Source organism: Natator depressus, chromosome 2 (genome assembly GCF_965152275.1).
Source record: "Natator depressus isolate rNatDep1 chromosome 2, rNatDep2.hap1, whole genome shotgun sequence".
Classification (NCBI taxonomy): domain Eukaryota; kingdom Metazoa; phylum Chordata; order Testudines; family Cheloniidae; genus Natator; species Natator depressus.
In genome coordinates this window covers 35944722-35963149 of record NC_134235.1, presented here as the reverse complement: position 1 = coordinate 35963149, position 18428 = coordinate 35944722, and the positions used below count along the sequence as shown (strand labels likewise).

The window sequence follows — 18428 nt, the reverse complement described above, 5'->3', positions numbered from 1 at the left end:
CGAAACTTATTGTTTCTCCCTTGCAAGTGTGAACTACTCTTGCGAGAGCTGGCGTCACCCCGACAGACCAGCCCCAATTTAGCATAGGAAGGAGAAAGAGAATAAAGGAGTACAGAGGTATAAGTAGGGGACCTACAGCACCATGATTTTTGAGTGCTTTTCACTATCTATCTGCTGGTCAGATAAGTGACAGCCTCCCAAGGCTTCTGCAGCTAAGAGGGTCCCTAAGCCTTGTCCCTTATTCGTCTTTCCGCGGAATTGAGTGACCGATCCTGGCTTGGCACCGCTGGAATCGAGAGATGCAAGGAGGGTAAGAAGCACCCACACCTGATCTCCTATCTTTAGTGTACACATATTTTGAAATAGAGCTCTATACTTTGTTTTCTTTCTTTGGGATTGTAGCTTCAGTTTTGTAACTTGTTTGTGTGTGTAACATCTCTACACTTAAATAAGTAGGCACTAGCAATTTTGTAACCACATGATTAGAATCTAGTTTAATAAATTTTGGTAACCATTTATGCATAAGCCTGACTTGTTTCTCTGGTTTACTGTGAAGCAGCCAACACAATTAAAGAACCTCAGCCGTTTTGGCTATAAAGCCTGGCCATTAGGTGAGAGTACTAAGAGCCTAGCGTTGAGTTGTGCCGCCTCCACGGGGCAAACTCTTGGGGCACCTGTCAGTCAATCCTGACTGCCCGCTGCGAAGGAGCTCTGAGTTCTAGCAGTTAAAGTCACGGGTGTGGAGAGGCTCTTAGTGCTGCCATTGGGGCACCTGTCAGTCAGTGTTGACTGCCCGCTGCGAAGGAGCTCTGAGCTCTAGCAGTTAAAGTCACAGATGGTATAAACGGGCATAGCTGGCACCTCACCAAACATCCCTGGCCATCGGCTAACACTGCCCCATTCGGCCCCTCTCCTGAAGGTGCTGCGTCCTCGCTCCTCCTCCCCAGAGCCTCCTGCACACCGTGGAACAGCTGATCGTGGTGGGTGGGAAGCGCGGGGGGAGGGAGGGAGAGGTGCTAATTGGCAGGGCCTGCCAGTGGGCAGAAAGTGCTGGGGGAGGGGAAGGTGCTGATAGGGAGCTGCAAGTGGGTGTTCAGCACCCACCATTTTCCCCAATGGGTACTTCAGCCCCAGAGCACCCACGGAGTCAGTGCCTATGGACCTGGTCCAACATCACCTCAGACTGCTGGGTCTTAGACATGGAGTAGAGAGTCTATGCTATCCAATTCCTCTCTCTTTGCACCATCCACCTTCCTTGTCCCTCTTTAGGGACCACTCCCACAAGATTCTGCTTCAACAAGAAAGGCAGTCTCTCCTTGCTTTTAGGCATTGTAAAGGAGGTTCCCCCCCAGCAAAGGAGGAGAGGAGTTTCTATTAAACGCATTTCCTCACCCTGAAAAAGATTAGGGGACTTCACCCTGTATATAGACCCCTCAACACCTATTTCAAGAAACTCCAATCCAAGCTGGTCTCCTTCACCTCCATCATATCCTCCCTGGACCAGAAAGACTGGTATGCTGTTTTCAGTGATAAATATTCCATATTGTGATAAACTCAGCACACAAATGCTTCCCAAAGTTTGTGTTGAACAACTACTACCAATATTGTGTTTTGCCCTTCAGACTTTTTACAGCACGCTGGGTATTCACAAAGTGCCTTGCAGTTGTGGCGGTGCACCTCAGAAGGATGGGCATTCGGGTTTTCTTGTGCTTTGGTAACTGGCTGGTCGGGGGTCCCTCACAATCTCAGGTCCAAGCCATCAGTGTGTCCATCCTCCAGCTGTTCACATGTCTGGGCCTGCTGGCGAATGAGAAGAAATCCACACTGACCTCTATGTAGTACATAGAATTCATCAGGTTCTCAACATGGAGACGGCGACTGCCTACCTACCACTTGACAGGTTTCTTATGAAACAAGACCTATGTTCCTGCCTACTGTCCCACCCCCTCATGTGAGTGAGAACTTAGAATTATAGAAGATTAGGATTGGAAGAGACCTCAGAAGGTCATCTAGTCCAACCCCCTGCTCAGAGCAGGGCCAATCCCCAGCTAAATCATCCCACCCAGGGCTTTGTCAAGACAGGCCTTAAAAACCTCTAAGGATGGAGATTCCACCACGTCCCTAGGTAACCCATTCCACTGCTTCACCACGCTTCTAGTGAAATAGTTTTTCCTAATATCCAACTTAGGCCTCCCCCATTGCAACTTGACACCATTGCTCCTTGTTCTGTCATCTGCTACCACTGAGAACAGCCTAGCTCCATCCCCTTTGGAACCCCACTTCAGGTAGTTGAAGGCTGCTATCAAATCACCCCTCACTCTTCTCTTCTGCAGACTAAATAAACCCAGTTCTGTCAGCCTCTCCTCATAAGTCATGTGCCCCAGCCCTCTAATAATTTTCATTGCCCTCCGCTGGACTCTCTCCAATTTGTCCACATCCTTGTATTGTCCTTATGTGAAAGGTGTCAGAGAAGGAGGGAAGACACTGGGGGCAGAATTGTGCTCTGTCAGATCCACCTCCTACAGGGCTTCCGCTACTGAAAAATATTGGGAGCTTCAGCCCTTCCTCCTGAGCTCTGCAGTGAAAAAGAGGCACCAGGTGAGTAAAATAGAGAGAGAGATTTCATGCATCTTGTACACTGGGAGTGCAATGTTCTTTTTTTAAGATGAGTATTAATACTAGCTATCTCACCTTTCTATGGAAATCTAATTTTTGAATTGTCCCTTTCATGTCCATAGTTATATTGTCATTGGAATTGTTTACCTGTGATTATGCAGTCCTTACTCAGACAAAACCCTCGGAGGACAGTGGAAATTTTGTTTCAGTAAGGACTGGAGGGTTCACAGATTAAGACCAGAAAGGTCTTTGAAATTTTCATATACATTTTCACGCACCTGGTGAAGAGTCAGAGTCCATAACTTCTAGTTAAGTTAATGTAGACTTTTAAAAATAAATATCCAGTTTTACAGATTTCAAGTAACAGAGACCATACACCGCTATAATTTTTCCATTGGTTAATTACCTCACTTTTAAAAATTTGCCCCTTATTTCTAGTCTGCATTTTTATAGCGTAAGCTTCCAGCCTCTGGCTAATGGATAGGTCTCAAAATGTTACTATAAACAGGGAATCATCATCAAGCGAGTGTGTTTTCAGTGGCATCCTGCAGGGATCAGGTCTTGGCCCTATGCTGTTTAACATTTTTATCAGCGATCTGGAAGGAAACTTCAAATCATGACTGAAAAAGTTTGTAGGTGACACAAAAATTGGGGAAGTTTTAAATAGTGAAGAGGACAGGTCATCCATTCAGAAAAATCTGGATTGCTTGGTAAACGAGGTGCAAGCATAGGTGCTGGGGTGCTGCCGCAGCTCCTGGCTTGAAGTAGTAATAACAACCCAGTAGAGGGGTTTGGCCGGGGCTTGTTCTGCTCCGGGGTGGTGGGGGACCACACTGTCTCGGTACATCCTTCCAGTTGTTGATGGGGAATTAGCCTAGCCGCGGGAGTCTCTTGCCGCGGCAGCAGTAGAGGCAAACAAGATAGTTATTCACGCCCGGCCCGTGGTCGGCAGGCAATAGTGAGTCCAGGGCTCAGGTCCTCAGGCAGGAGCTGAGCAATAGTTATATAATTAGCAGGCCCAGGCCCTGGTTCAGGGCAGGGCAGCAGAGTCAATGGCTCAGGTCCTCAGGCAGGGCTGAGCAAACACAGGTAAACCACCAGCCCAAGCTCTCAACTCAGAGGGGCCTGGGAGAGGAGGAGACTGCTATCCGCAAGTTGGGTGGCAGGGGGGATGCAGGCCCACCTGCTCCACTGTGCCCCAGCCTGAATCAGTGGGGATCTTGGCCGTGACACACTAACATAGGCTCTGGCAGTGCTACAGCCAGACTAGGGTTGGCCACCCGCAGGCTACTTCCTAACTCCCCCTCTAGAGGTACCTGGGTCTGGACAGTGTCCTCTGGGGGGTCAAGCCCCATGGGCTCCTCTGGGTAACTGGCGAGGGGTAGGTTTGGCAGCTCCTCCAGGCTCTGGTCAGCGTCAGGTGTTGGTTGGGCGGGCCCGTCTTCGGGTCCACCACTGGTTGCCGGGGTCTCCCAACCAGCAGCAAGGCCGCAGGCATCTGGCCTGTCCAGCGGCTGCTCCTCCAGTGAGCTCTTGGATTGGGCTTTTATATTTCCAGTTCTGCACTTTGATCTCTAGGGGGCAGGCACAGGACTCACTGTCTCCACCAACTTTGGTGTCTGGAGGGGCACGTCTCTCTCTGGGGTGGTGAGGGCCACACTGCCTCGCTACAAACCCAAATACATGGTTTCCGCTTTCAGCACCCCCACTATAGAAATTGTTCCAGCGCCACTGGGCGCAAGCAAACAATATGCGTTTTAATACAGCTAAATGTAAATGTATACACCTAGGAACTAAGAATGTAGGCCATTACTTACATGATGGGGGATTATCCTGGGAAGCAGTGACTCCGAAAAAGATTTGGGGGTTGTGGTGAATAATCAGCCGAACATGGCGTTGCAGCTAATGGATGCAAAGCTAACTGATGCAATCTGGGGTGCAGTGGAATCTTGAGTAGAAGTAGAAAGGGTATATTTACCTCTGTATTTGGCACTGATGTGACCGCTGCTGGAATACTGTATCCAGTTCTGGTGACCACAACTCAAGAAGGATTTTAATAAATTGGAGAAGGTTCAGAGAAGAGCCATGGGAATGATTAAAGGATTAGAAAACATAACCTGAAGGGATAGGCTCAAGGAGCTCAATCTATTTAGTTTAACAAAGAGAAGGGGTGACTTGATCATAATCTATAAGTAACTATGTAGGGAACAAATACTTAATAATGGGTTCTTCAATCTAACAGCAAAAGGTATACACAATCCAATGGCTGCAAGTTCAGACTGGAAATATGGTGGACGTTTTTAACAGTGAAGGTAATTAACCATTGGAACAATTTACCAAGGTTTGTGGTGAACTCTCCATGGCAGACAATTTTTATATCAAGATTGTGTTTTTCTAAAAGATCTATTCTAGGAATTATTTTGGGGAAGTTCTATGGCCTGTGCTATCCAGTAGGTCAGACTAGATGATCATAATGGTCCTTTCTGGCCTTGGAATTTATGAATCTATGAAACCTCCCATTGAGGTTTGCTTGACTCAGGCTCTCACGTTTGGGCTGTCAGTCAGTACAGACAAAAATGGCAGCACAGGTGGGAAAAAACTCCCTTCACAGGAAAAGGATTTAGCCAGACAGTGAAGAGAAAGGAAATTATCTTTGCTGATACTGATGGGCCAGAAATACAATGATGTAACTAGAACAGGAGTACTTGTGGCACGTTAGAGACTAACAAAATTATTTGAGCATAAGCTTTCGTGATGTAACTGACACACGCTTGGTTTTACTGAATGAAACCACATTCAGAAAGTTCATAGCCCTCAGACTTACAGTACATCTGATCTGATATTAAAACATACACCCAGCATCATCATACAGAGAAGGATTAGGAGGGAGGAATAAATAATTTTCTGGGACAGGAATGGATAACGGAGATATATTTTGATACTGATGTAAATAAATCCTAATCAGTGACACTCTGATGAATCAGGGTGGAAGTGATTTTTATATAATAACAGTATCATCTTTTCTCTTCTACTGCAGTGTCACACAGCAGCAAACACAGGCACTGCACAGCAACCAATGAGTCAGATCCTGTGTACCAAACTGACATGGATGAAACCAAAATATTTACAGTTACATTCGTTATATTTTATACAGTAAAGAATTACTGGGACCACTACCTCCTGCTTCCCTAGCAGCTGACCACACAGCAGCCAGAACTTTTGTGGTAATCTAACAGAAAAGATGCTGTGGATTCAGCCAGTGTCAGACAGAGAAAGAAGGAGAAATTATTGAGGCTTTGGGGAAACAAAGGCTTTTCCTGAGTTAGGTTTTGTTTTTGTTTTTTAACAGGAGCCAGAATAACTACAGTATGGTAAATCCCCAATTCCATTTATCCCCCTCCAGTGATGAGCTGCCAAAATCTTAACAACGGGTTCCCTCCTCACCCCTCGAGGGGGTTGTTGCCCATCCCCACCCCCCAGGACTCCTGTCCCATCCAACCCCCCTGCATTCCTTGATGCCCCCACCCCAGGACCCCTGCCCCATCCACCCCCTTCCCTGTCCCCTGACTGCCCCCAGAACCAGGCAGGAGGGTCTCGTAGGCCACCATAGTCGGTGCCCACCCCACCCCACCCCTAAGAGCCAGAGGCACCTGCCGGGGGGCGAGGTGGGGAGTCCCGGAGGTGCTTACCTGGGGCAGCTCCCAGGAAGCATCTGGCATGTCCCTCTGGCTCCTAGGGGCGGGGGAACATAGCTGGGGGGGAGCAGGGGGAGCGGCCGCTCCCCCACTGATCACATCAAAAATGGCGCCTTAGGCACTGACTCCTTGGGTGCTCCAGGGCTGGAGTACCCAAGTGGAAAATTTGGTGGGTGCAGAGCACCCACCGGCAGCTCCCCACCCCAGCCCCAGCTCACCTCACCTCCGCTCCGCCTCCTCTCCTGAACGCGCCGTCTTGCTCTGCTTCTCCGCCGCCCCCCCCCCCCAGCTTCCCACGAATCAGCTGTTCGGCGGGAAGCCGGGGAGGGCTGAGAAGCAAGTGATGGCTTCCCGCTCAGGCCGAGGGTGGCGGAGGTGAGCTGGGGCGGGGAGTGGTTCCCCTGCACGCCCCCCACCCCGGCTTACCTGCTGCGGTACGGGCGGCCCTCCTCATGCCCCAGCTCACCTCCCCCTCCCTGGGCCTGAGTGCGATGCCGCTGCTTGCTTCTCAGCCCGCCCCGGCTTCCCACGCAAACAGCTGATTCGCGGGGAAAGGGGGGGGGCAGAGAAGCAGAGCGGGGCGGTGCTTTCAGGGAAGGAGGTGGAGGTGGAGCAGAGGTGAGCTTGGGATGGGGAGCTGCTGGTGGGTGCTCTGCACCCACCAAATTTTCCCCTTGGGTGCTCCAGGGCTGGGACAGGTAACCGCCTTTCTGTATACAGAACTATAAAATCCCTCCTGGCCAGAAGCAAAACCCTTTCACCTGTAAAGGGTTAAGAAGCTAAGATAACCTCGCTGGCACCTGACCAAAATGACCAATGAGGAGACAAGATACTTTCAAAGCTGGGGAGGGGGGCAGGGAACAAAGGATCTGTCTGTCTGTGTGATGCTTTTGCTGGGAACAGATCAGGAATGCTCTTCATAACTTCTCAGAACTTCTGTTGTTAGTAAGTAATCTAGCTAGAAGTGCATTGGATTTCCTTTTGTTAAATGGCTGGTAAAATAGCTGTGCTGAATGGAATGTATATTCCTGTTTTTGTGTCTTTTTGTAACTTAAGGTTTTGCCTAGAGGGATTCTCTGTGTTTTGAATCTGATTACCCTGTAAGGTATTTACCATCCTGATTTTACAGAGGTGATTCTTTTACTTTTTCTTTAATTAAAATTCTTCTTTTAAGAACCTTCATCTGTCTTTCACAGGCAGAATGCGTCCGGCTACTGCCACTCCCTCCTCCTCACTACTGGGGTGTGGGGGAGAGAGTGAATGAGTGAGTGTTCTGGCTATGAAGCCAAAATGCAGCTCATCATTTGCAAATCTCTTTTAGTGGTTGAAAACAAATTGAATTACAGCTCTGAGTAAATATATTGTATTTGTAATGCAGAAAAAGCACATTGAATTTTCTTTCTACATAAAGCATTTCTTCTTGTTCTCTTTAAACCATTTAAACTCCCAACTTTATGCATAGAAGTTAGAGATGGAAAAATACCTTTTAGGCCTTATCCTTCCACCTGCCAATACTGGACATTTCCCTACAGATAGCACTGAAAAAAGTGATATGCAACTCCATGCAAAATATGCGTTCCAAACCCAATGGCAGACAAACATATTGATAAAAATCTTTGGCAAAATATCCCATAGTGATGGAACTTTTAAGGCTTCTGCACATCAGTTTTGTATTATTTGCACAGAAAGTTGTGATTATTTCCATATAATTCAACAGGGTATGTATTGTCTCTAGCAACTTCCATCACCTAGGGTCCTGATTCTGTACTCCTTGTGTATCCAAAACTTCCACTGCCATCAATATTATAATTATTTGTAATACTTAATGGAAGAAGAGATGGGCCAGAAAGTTGGTGACCAGAACTAGGGATCAGAATTTAAATTCAAATCTGGTCCAGAGCTATGTTTCAGAAATCTCCTGAGCTGTCCTTGTGAGAGATTAGCCCAAATTGGTGGGATTTCCATGTTATTAGCCATTCTCATGAGATTTCCACCATGCTGGGCTAAACTTTAACTGGATGTGAAAAATAGTCCCTTTTTTGTTTTGGATTCAACTTGGAATCAAAAGCAGTGTGGCAGGCCCAGATCTGGGAATTCAGATTCCTTCTCCCTAAACATCTCGGTGTTGGGATTTGAAATTCTGTTTCAGTCTGATCTCTAAACGGGAAACTATGAAGTGAAAAGGGTGAATTAATTATTTGATAACTTTAACTTTCTCTTCTGTATATTAAATGTCTGCTGACAGATTACAAAATTCTCTGACTTATTCATTAGTCAAAACTTGCAAATTTCTTCTGCAACTAATTTTTGGCAATTTGCAAAGAGTTGGTTGCCAATAGTCACAATTTGAAATTCACCGTCTTTTGATTAGCTCCATAAGTCACATGGTATCGGTGCTGTTTCCTGGTTTAAAAACATGCATATCTAACATAGGACAAATTGTAAATTGCAAATTACACAAATTGAAATTCATTTTAGGGAAATATTTGAGCAATCAAGTTAAAAAAAAACACAAAACACTTCACAAGTATCCATGGCATGCTATGGTGCTTGAATTTCCAGTCAAGGCAATTACATTTATTGGTTCCTTTCGTTCCCATCTTTCTTTTTTCCATGTTTCTTTCCACAGGGAAAAAAGAGATTATCCACAGCTATGAACAATAAAGCAGGATACAGTATTTGTAATGGCAACCTTCTCTGTGCTAATAGGTATTTGAGCCAAGAGACGATGCTCAGGTTAAGCTCATTTGCCTGTTAGATCAAGAAGAAGAAATAAAAGAAAACAAACAAACAATTGGTTGCCTATATAAATGCTACAAAATGCAAAGGTAACCGGATTTGAATTCAAGTCATTCAGCTCCAAAATCACAGTCCTGGTGTATGACATACTTCTAACCCACAGACTAGCTTAGAATCACAAAAGTAAGAAATGGAAAGATGCAGTCCATCACCCTGCAAATGCCATTCCATATACCTGTCTAGGTTCTTATGTGCCTCATCCCACATCACTGTACAGTAGTGAAGGGAAAGAAATATACTTTTAACAGTGTAGTGAAGAGAAGTAGGGTACTCAAATGACATCTGCTTAGAATGCACAGAAAATGTTGTAGGAAAAAAACACCTGGTTCTCAAGTGATCTCATATTTGGAATATGTTGACACAGCTGTTACTGAGAAGTACAGAGTAATTGCAATAGTGGCTTTAAGCTACCCCAATCCTGGGCTGTGTCTGGGGACTGCTTTTAATTATACCTAGCTGTTTATAGCCCCAACAGACCACTCCAACAGCTGGGAACAGTTGGGAGTGTAGTGGTGCTTTGACCACACCCTCTATACCAGTGGACTAGAAGAGAGAAAGTGTCTATATTCCCCCAAAGGAATCCTCAAGTAACTGATTAACTGGCTTTCTGACTGCTTTCCATTACAAAGCACACTGATTATAGGCGAGATCTGGGGGCTACATATAAAAAAAGATGTGTATGTTAAACACTATGTAACTGAATGAGGAAACATATAATCTAGAAATTCTAAAGAGAACATGACAGGTTTCAGAGTAGCAGCCCTGTTAGTCTGTATCCTCAAAAAGAAAAGGAGTACTTGGGGCACCTTAGAGACTAAAAAATTTATTTGAGCATAAGCTTTTGTGAGCTACAGCTCACTAATCTCCCCACTGTATTTTCCACTGCATGCATCCGATGAAGTGAGCTGTAGCTCATGAAAGCTTATGCTCAAATAAATTTGTTAGTCTCTAAGGTGCCACAAGTACTCCTTTTCTTTTTAAAGAGAACATGTAACATCTTGTACCTTATTTCAGTAACTACTGTTTCTTCAGAACATAATTATCAAGGGAAATATAAAAGGTCAATTTCATCCATAGTATAACTCATTTGACTTCAGTGGAGTTACAAAGTGATGAATCTGATCCAATAATTTGGGAGAAAATTATTATTAATGAGACTTATTGTAATTGTGCATGGTGCTTTACAGAAACACCCCCCCCTCCATAAAATCCAATTAAAACCCATTTTGAAAAATTCAAAATATGAAATGATTGAGGGGTTTTTTTTGGTTGGTTGTTTCCCTCCCCTTACCCTGAGCCTTGTGAACTGTTTGGAGGTAAATGTCCCTTCCTCAAAAGACAATGATAACAAACAACATCTACAGAACAGCCTTTACTGACCATCTTTACTCAGGTGAAACATTTGCCCCATGTAACAGGATGGCTTGCCCATGAACTGGACAGCCTGGGGCTAAGCCAGCACTGATTACACAATGTGACTCACCTGGTAGGAATCAGAGGTTGCCAATATAAAAGGCAGCAGGAAGCTGTAGGGGTGGGTAGGGACAGAGGAGGGGAGATTGAGTGTTAGACAGCTGCTGAGTGGAATAAGGTCTCTGTGGCTGACAGGAGTGTTGGAGATGGGTATGAACTATGGGGCTACTATGGTGGACTTTGTATTTGGGGCACTGAGGACTATTTTCAGTTAGGGCTATTGACCTAGTGTCAGTGGAGTGCTGGTGATAGTCCTTAGAGAGACTATATGCTGTTCCCAAGGGCTCCTGAGGAGAGGAAGGACCCTGCTAAGACACCTCTGGCCATAAGGTGGTGCCTGGGAAATGGCACCCATACTACACCAGAGAACTGAACAGGCAGCATAAACATAAAATAGCTAAAAAGCTATGCAGATCACATTAGTGTGCAGTATGCGATTGTACTTGTGTTAATGGCTCAAAGAGAGAAATCACAATTTACTTCCATGGTAGCTTCCTAGCATTGTGGCAACAGCATGACAAATGAAAGGTGACAATGAGAAAATTTTACATTCTCAATCTCACTTTCTGGTCTGCTAAAACACCTGGGGCATTGAAGCAAGGAGAGAAAACAAGCTGTGAGCTTTCTCCACCACAATCTATTCAGATTGCTCTTCTATAGTCACATGTAGCTCCCATTCTTTCTTGCTTCTCACTGAATGCTGCCTACCTCTCTTCACAGTGGGTCAATGGTTCACTCCAGGGATGAATTTGCCTTTATATGCAAGCATAAACTTTCTTTTTATGATGACATTACATCTCCTTTCTCCATCAGTACAATTGTGATCAATGCTCTTATTTCAGAAGTGCTAGTTAGAATGTACAATGTAATTCTAGAAGACTAACTCACTTGTCCCATTTATCACACTATAACCTCTCTCTTTCTTTATGTAATACATAAGTTCTTTTCCCCACACTTCTCAAGATACAGTTAGGTTTATTTTACTACTTGTTTTTCAGGCTGGAATAAAATAAATGCTATTGTGTTGTCTTATTAAGTATCATTACACTTTGCCTTTATGTTTGTCTCAACCAACTAAAAGACTGCATTTGCTTTTGACATGTTGTTGTGCTTTCCAGACATGGTCATGGACCACTCAGAAAGCTGTATTTGTCCCAGAAGTCCCTTGTTAGCTTGGGGACTAAATGAGAAGTGCACATATTGGAAGTTCTGTTTTAGTACCACCCCGTGGGCCAGAAGTCTGGTTTTGATGTGGAGGTATCTTTGATTCCTATAGGGCAGTTTTATTAAAAGAAGGGTACTGCTGAAGGTACAAAATTTAACATGTTGTTTATATTATTTAGTAGAGTTAGTGAATGTAGGTTGTTAGCTAAGGTTGTCTAAGCTTTTCCATTCCAATATTTTTAACTGTTTATGATCTTAGTCAAACTTTCATCTTTGAGTCTGAAAGTTAGCAGGTCTTGTCTGTCTTCTTTTCTTTCTCTTTTTTAAAGTTGGCATAAAACTATTTAGCCATTTGAGTCTGAAGGCAGTGAGGGGAAAATACACTTTTATATTACAGAAGAAAAATGCAGAGGTTTTTAAAAATAGCTTCAGAGACTCAATAACAGTTGGTAGAAATCTGTCACAGAGTGAGATAGCACCTTTAAGTGGTCCGATCCAGTGAAAATTAATTTTGATATGAGCAAGTCATAATGGTTAAAAACCTATTTCACCTATGTACACTAATTCTACTCTAACACAATCTTTTTGTTTTTAAATAACCTTCCCACTGTTCTGTCACTGCTTCTTTCTTTTGTCCTAGAAAACTGAATGGAAACTTCAGTCTTTGAAGGAACATATGGAACAGCATTCTATATGATGACTGAAGACACCTATGGAATGAGCCAGGGCCACATAGGAAGCCTTTGATGTTTGAAGGTGAATATGGAATAAGGCAGAGCTTACAAAAGGTTTTACCTGAGTGTGCACCCTCTTCAGGACCCAGCACTCTACTGCTGTCTAGAAAGTAGTTCCCTATGAGTACAATGTACTTAGATTTGAAACATGATTAAAATCCACAGTAGTGCACAAATTTTCATTCAAAATCTTAAACATTTCCCCGAGGAGCCTTTCCCTAGAACCTCCTGGTTAGAGGCATATAGGGTGCCACTAGACTCCACTGTTCTGCTTAGCTAATCTGACCCACTGGGTAAGGTAAAGAGTCAGAAGGGGTCCTCTTTAATTGTACCCACGGGGAACAGAAATGTCTGCAATGGCACCATGTGTCAGATCTCATGAGTTAAGCAGAACTGTAGTGAGTCAATACTTGGATGAGAGCTTGCTAAGTGGTTGGCTGCTACTGGAACAGTTGTGTGATTCAGCAATACGGGTGGCACTCTTCATTCTGAGTCACTTTTGAAGCAGAAGGCACTATTGGATGAGATGTAAAACTGAAGCCCTTTGTTTATTAAAGATCTCATACCACAGTTTGAGGGCTGCTGACATAGGTGACTTAGTGTGTTTAATTCTAACTGTTAATTATATTCTGGTGATCTAAATTTCCCCACGGTTCTTATTGGATATATTCCCTTGCCTACAATTGTGTAGCTTTGCTGTGTGCTGCTCCTGCATTTCAGTAGTGGATGAAGTGATCCCTGTGAATAAATTTGTATTCCCTTTTATAAAGGGCTTTAGGAGGAAAGATGATCTTTAAATATGACAGGTTTCAGAGTAGCAGCCGTGTTAGTCTGTATTCGCAAAAAGAAAAGGAGTACTTGTGGCACCGTAGAGACTAACCAATTTATTTGAGCATAAGCTTTCGTGAGCTACAGATGCATTTAGTGGCTCACGAAAGCTCATGCTCAAATAAATTTGTTAGTCTCTAAGGTGCCACAAGTACTCCTTTTCTTTTTTCTTTAAATATGAGTATCCTATACCTGGTTTGCAGCCCTGTACTGATGAATGATTATACAAGAGAGAAATTATCTGGGGAAAAACCTTTCTCTCCTACAGCTCCCCAGAAAATGGGGCCTCTGAGAGTTGTGGTAATATAAACATCAAATAACAATAACGAGTCAGAACCATATTCATTTCAGCGGTTCCCTCCTCTGTCACTATTCACTATGGCAGATATGATTGCTGGTTGCTATCAGTGAAAGTCTTAATGACCCTTACTCATGAATGGAGTGACTCGTTGTCTGTTGCTCTGAGAGAAACAGGTTGAAGTGCACATTCCAGCGCAGGAAGGAGCTGGTGTTAAAGGGCTGAATTACACGTGTTGCCCATTTAACAGCAGCAACAGAGTTAATGCAGCAATCCAGAGCCAGTCGCTGTTGCCCTCGCATGCTAGGAAAAGGAAGGGTGGATTTATGAAATAGGGCGCCCAAGGTTTGTTATGGCTAGTGCCTGCCAGGTTTGCCCATCCCAAATATTAACAATGGATCACCGGTTAATGTAGGGAACCAGCATCTCTGGGCGGCCGCTTTCTCCCATCCCCGCCTCTTCATGGGCTGGAGGCTGAGGAGTTGCGGAGGTCAGACAGCTCGCTGAGGAGCCTCTTCCAGAGGCGTCGCCGCAGGCTGTGCCGCGTGGGCCGGGGCTGCGCAGAGCGAGTCTCCCGCCAGGAACTCCCGGGGAGCGAGGCGGTGCAGACGGCGGGGAGGCGGGAGACCGCAAGGCCGAGCAGCCGGAGGGGGAGGCGAGGAAGGGAGGGGCGGCTGCCTGGCAGAGGGCACAGCGGCGAGGACCGGAGCGCTGCTCCGGCGGGTCTCGGCCCCCGGGCTGGCGGGCGGAGGCGGGATGCGGTGCTGGCCGCGCCCGGGGCACTGGCACTGAGCGGCGGGCGCTGGGCTGCAGCCGGCCGGTCCCAGGGCCGGCAGGATGGGCTGCGGGGGGAGCCGAGCCGATGCCATCGAGCCGCGCTACTACGAGAGCTGGACCCGCGAGACCGAGTCCACCTGGCTGACGAACACCGACACCGAGCCTCCGCCGCCGGCCTGCGGCCATGAGAGCGCCCGCGCCGAGGCCGGACTGCGGGAGCAGGGCGCGCCGCACCCGGGTGAGTGCTGGGCTGGGCTGGACGGGGGGTCCCCGGGGCTGCCGCCAAAGCCCCTCATCTCCTGTCCCGCTCCCCTCCCTCCGGCTCGGTCCCCGGGGCGAGCTGGGGCGGGTGGGCTGCCCAGCTATCGTCCCTCCGGAGCCTAGGAGCGGGGACAGCTCCGTCGCATCTGCCCCGGGGGAGCTCCGTGTTCGCCAGCCGCAGACCCCGGGCGGACCGGCAGGACAAGCGGCTCCGGCTGATCCGCCGGGAACCTGGCCGGTGAACAGCGTCTGTACATCGCGCTGAGACAAATGCGAGGGGTCGGGGAGATCGCCGGTTTAGGCTTACTCCTAGCGATCTGTGAAGTGTGGGCCGTTTCTGTCTCTCATGAGTATACCACGGTGCTCCCCAATTCACCTAGCCCCAGGTATTGGAAATTCCCCCTGAACCCTAACATCGGGCACATAGAAAATGTCCTCACTTATGTGAAACACCACATTTGAATCCAGCATCCCCAGGCTGGACGGACGAACTGTCTGAATCTCTTTTATTGTTCTGTTAAGAGTTTAATCAAATGCGTGGACACGGGTTTGCAACTAGCACCAAAGCGGTATTCTATAGAGTCTATTTCTCTTTTTTCCCTTGGGAAAAGATGCTTTTTTACGCCTATGCAGGCATCTAAGTCTGCACTTTAAAAACTTCGTGTTTGCTACAGCAGCACTGCATCGTGTATCAAAAAAACCTTTCACTGGTCTCATAATTTCTTGTAGTTTCCAGTGGACATGGAAAAGGAGGAACTTTCACATTCCTATGCTTTTATTAGAAAAGGCTTGTTTTCTACCTACCACACTTTGATAATGATGCTTAATTTTTTGAGGGAGAACATATAAATGGCATTAGTTTTGTGATAATCTCACTGGAAGAGAATGTGACTGTATGGTCTCTTGGTGCAGAATAAATGACCATGCAAAAAAAGGCAGTAAGGAGTATATTTTAAAAGTGGCACAAATCAGCCAACCCTCCCTTCCTTAAAACCCCCATGAAAATAAAATTCCATGGACCATGACATTGCAGAAAAGCAAATTGACCCAACAGTGTGAAATAAGGCAGTTGGCCTACAATTTGACTTTTTATGTTTAAGGTTTGTCACATTGTTAACTGGCAGTGGATCTAAGAATTTACAGTGGGGAAAGACAGGGTGAGGGAGAAAGGGGAGGAGAGATTCAATATGCAAGCGTTAGATAAATTAGATTCTGAGGGCATTTCAATCTGCCTGTGGAATCAGAGACGAGAGAGAAAAAACACAAGTTATTTTTCTGTTTTTCTGTCAGTTTGGGATTGTTCTTAGAATACATTTTTTTGTATTGTTGGAGCTCTGTTGGTCCCAGGATGTTAGAGAGACAAGATAGGTGAGGTAATACCTCGTATTGGACTAACTTCTGTTGGTGGGAGAAACAGGCTTTCTAGCTCCTGGAGCTCTTCTTCAGGTCAGCTATAACTTCATACACCTTGTCTCTCTAATATATATAGTCTAGTGTTTTGTCCACTCAAGTTTTAAATGCTCCAGATGATGGAACTACCACTACTTGATGGTAAGTTCTTGGGGTGATGTGCCACTATGAGACAGGGTTGCTGGTTGCTGCTCCTAATACATTTTAGGTATTATCACAGTATAAATACCGCAATAATAATAATAATAGTTAACTTAATTCTATTGGGAGACTATTCCTCAGCTATATCTCACTGTCAGGAATTTTTCCTAATATTCAAACCTTGATTTTCCCTTTCCTGGTTATCCTGTCATTCCTGGTAATACTCCCATGTACCACAATAAATAATCAACCCCATCCTTGGTATTAATAATACCTGTTAAAAATATTTTCAGAATGCTAGTACATCTTTCTTTCTCTCTGCCAGTATATTTAGCTCTGTTTATGTACTTGCACTGTAGATAAATGTGTGTGTAGCCAAACCTATGATATTTCATAACATTTTGGCATAACTTTTTATTAAATAAAATTACAATTCATTACTGTATGTCTTTTTTTATCTTCTGTCCCCCTCCATATTTCATCTTTCCTTTCTTCCTGTTTTAGTTTTTTTTCTTTAGATTATTTATCAGTCTTTTTACATCTTTTTAACATGAATGTTTAAATAAACTAACAAAATTTCAACATCTCTGTATTTTTCCGAAGAGTAAATACAGAACAATATTCATTGTTAAAAACCAGTAAGTGAAATACTGAAAACTGTAAAAGAACAGATCCTCTGTCCTCTGACCAGGATCATAACAGAAGTAAAATATACTTGGTTGCCATTCATGAAAGTCCAAAGCTGAGCTTTTGATAGCACTAAACAGCCTCACATATTGAAGAGGGAGAGAGAGATAAAAATACAGGTAACATTATGAAGCATTGCAGGTGGTGAAATTGAAAGAAACCTTTTAAAAGACAAACTTGTCTAAACTTAGGGTGTGTGGTTTCCAGGAGTTTCTAGCAGAATACTGATAAGAGCCTCCATTTAATTGTAAGCTAAGGACTTGTCACAGAATCTTGGTTTCCCAAACCTCCGCCAATGCTCAGTCTACAGTTGGGCATAATAATAGTACTGTTTTCCCATAGAAGCACATAGGGCTTCATCATGCAACTCATTACACTTGGTTCTTCTCTCTTGAGTTGCCTCATTGACTTCAGTAGAACTACTAGCATGAGTAAGGGTTTACAGGATCAGACTCAGTCACCAATAGGCTAATCCCCCACAAGAAAACCACCAGGTAAATAATTTTTGAATAACCACCAAAACTGTAATGTCTCAGTTCATATTTATGTATAACTTGCTGCAAAAACTATGATAAACATCTAGTGGGAATGTAAACAGTCTCTTAACTGCAAAACACAAACCTCTATCAAAAACCCTTAAGAGTTCCATTAACTCAATTACAGCTGAAACCAAACTCAGTATTATTGCTCAGAAGTAGCTCCTTTTAAGTCATTCTATTCCCACTCTCTCCTAAATCAGCAGCCGTGTTAAACTCAGTTTTTGCTTATTCCGGAAAATGACTTTGACTAATAAAACAAAATGCTGCTTCTTGCTCAAAAGGTCATATAGTCATGATCTGTCCCTTTTGATTGACAGCTCCTCAGAGCAGATACTGGCTCTTACTATGTATTTTTACAGCATCTATCACCAACGGGCCCAAATTTTGTCCGAGGGTGCTGCTGAATTATAAATAATAATTCATCTTTAATTGATCAAAAAATTTAACTTAAGAGCACATCAAGTAAGACTTCTTTTTAATTACGTGAGTAATTTTGTTGTTTGACTTGAAAAAACAAATAAACCTTTCTGTATTAGTTTTTGTATACTTTACAGTTGTAACCTATCAAAGAACATTATATTTTATGCAAATCAGTATATTTTATGCAAATCAGCCTGACATACTGTAGAGCAGTGGTTCTCAAACTTTTTTTTTCATGGACCACTTGAAAATCGCTGAGGGTCTCAGCGGACCACATAATGATCTTTCCAAATGTTGTTTGTACCATTAGCTAACTATTGTAAAGCGCTTTGGATAAATGCGCTATATAAACCCCCCCTTAATTAACGGTTTTTTTGTTCTACAAATAAAAGCACACAACTCATATTAATATCAGTAGTCTTACCTTTCTAATGCGATGGATGTGCCCTCTCTCCCCCTCTGCAGCAGCCCTGGAGCTGGGTCTGGGAAGGAGGGCCATCTCTCCCTAGCAGCTGCAGCCCTGGAGCTGGGGAAAGTTGCCTCTTTCTCTAGCTGCTGCAGCCCTGCACATCCCAAATTCCCCCCA

The 18428-nt window shown here is 44.6% G+C and overlaps 1 protein-coding gene across 1 annotated transcript in view; it reads left to right on the top strand.

The window, feature by feature from the left end:
• Positions 1-14361: 14361 nt before the first annotated feature.
• The window catches only part of BAALC (BAALC binder of MAP3K1 and KLF4), a 44433-nt gene continuing 40366 nt past the window's right edge, over positions 14362-18428 (top strand). Inside the window, exon 1 of the mRNA XM_074944003.1 lies at positions 14362-14622. Coding sequence (XP_074800104.1) covers positions 14445-14622 — 178 coding nt within the window. The 5' untranslated portion in view covers positions 14362-14444. The remainder of the gene's footprint in view (positions 14623-18428) is intronic.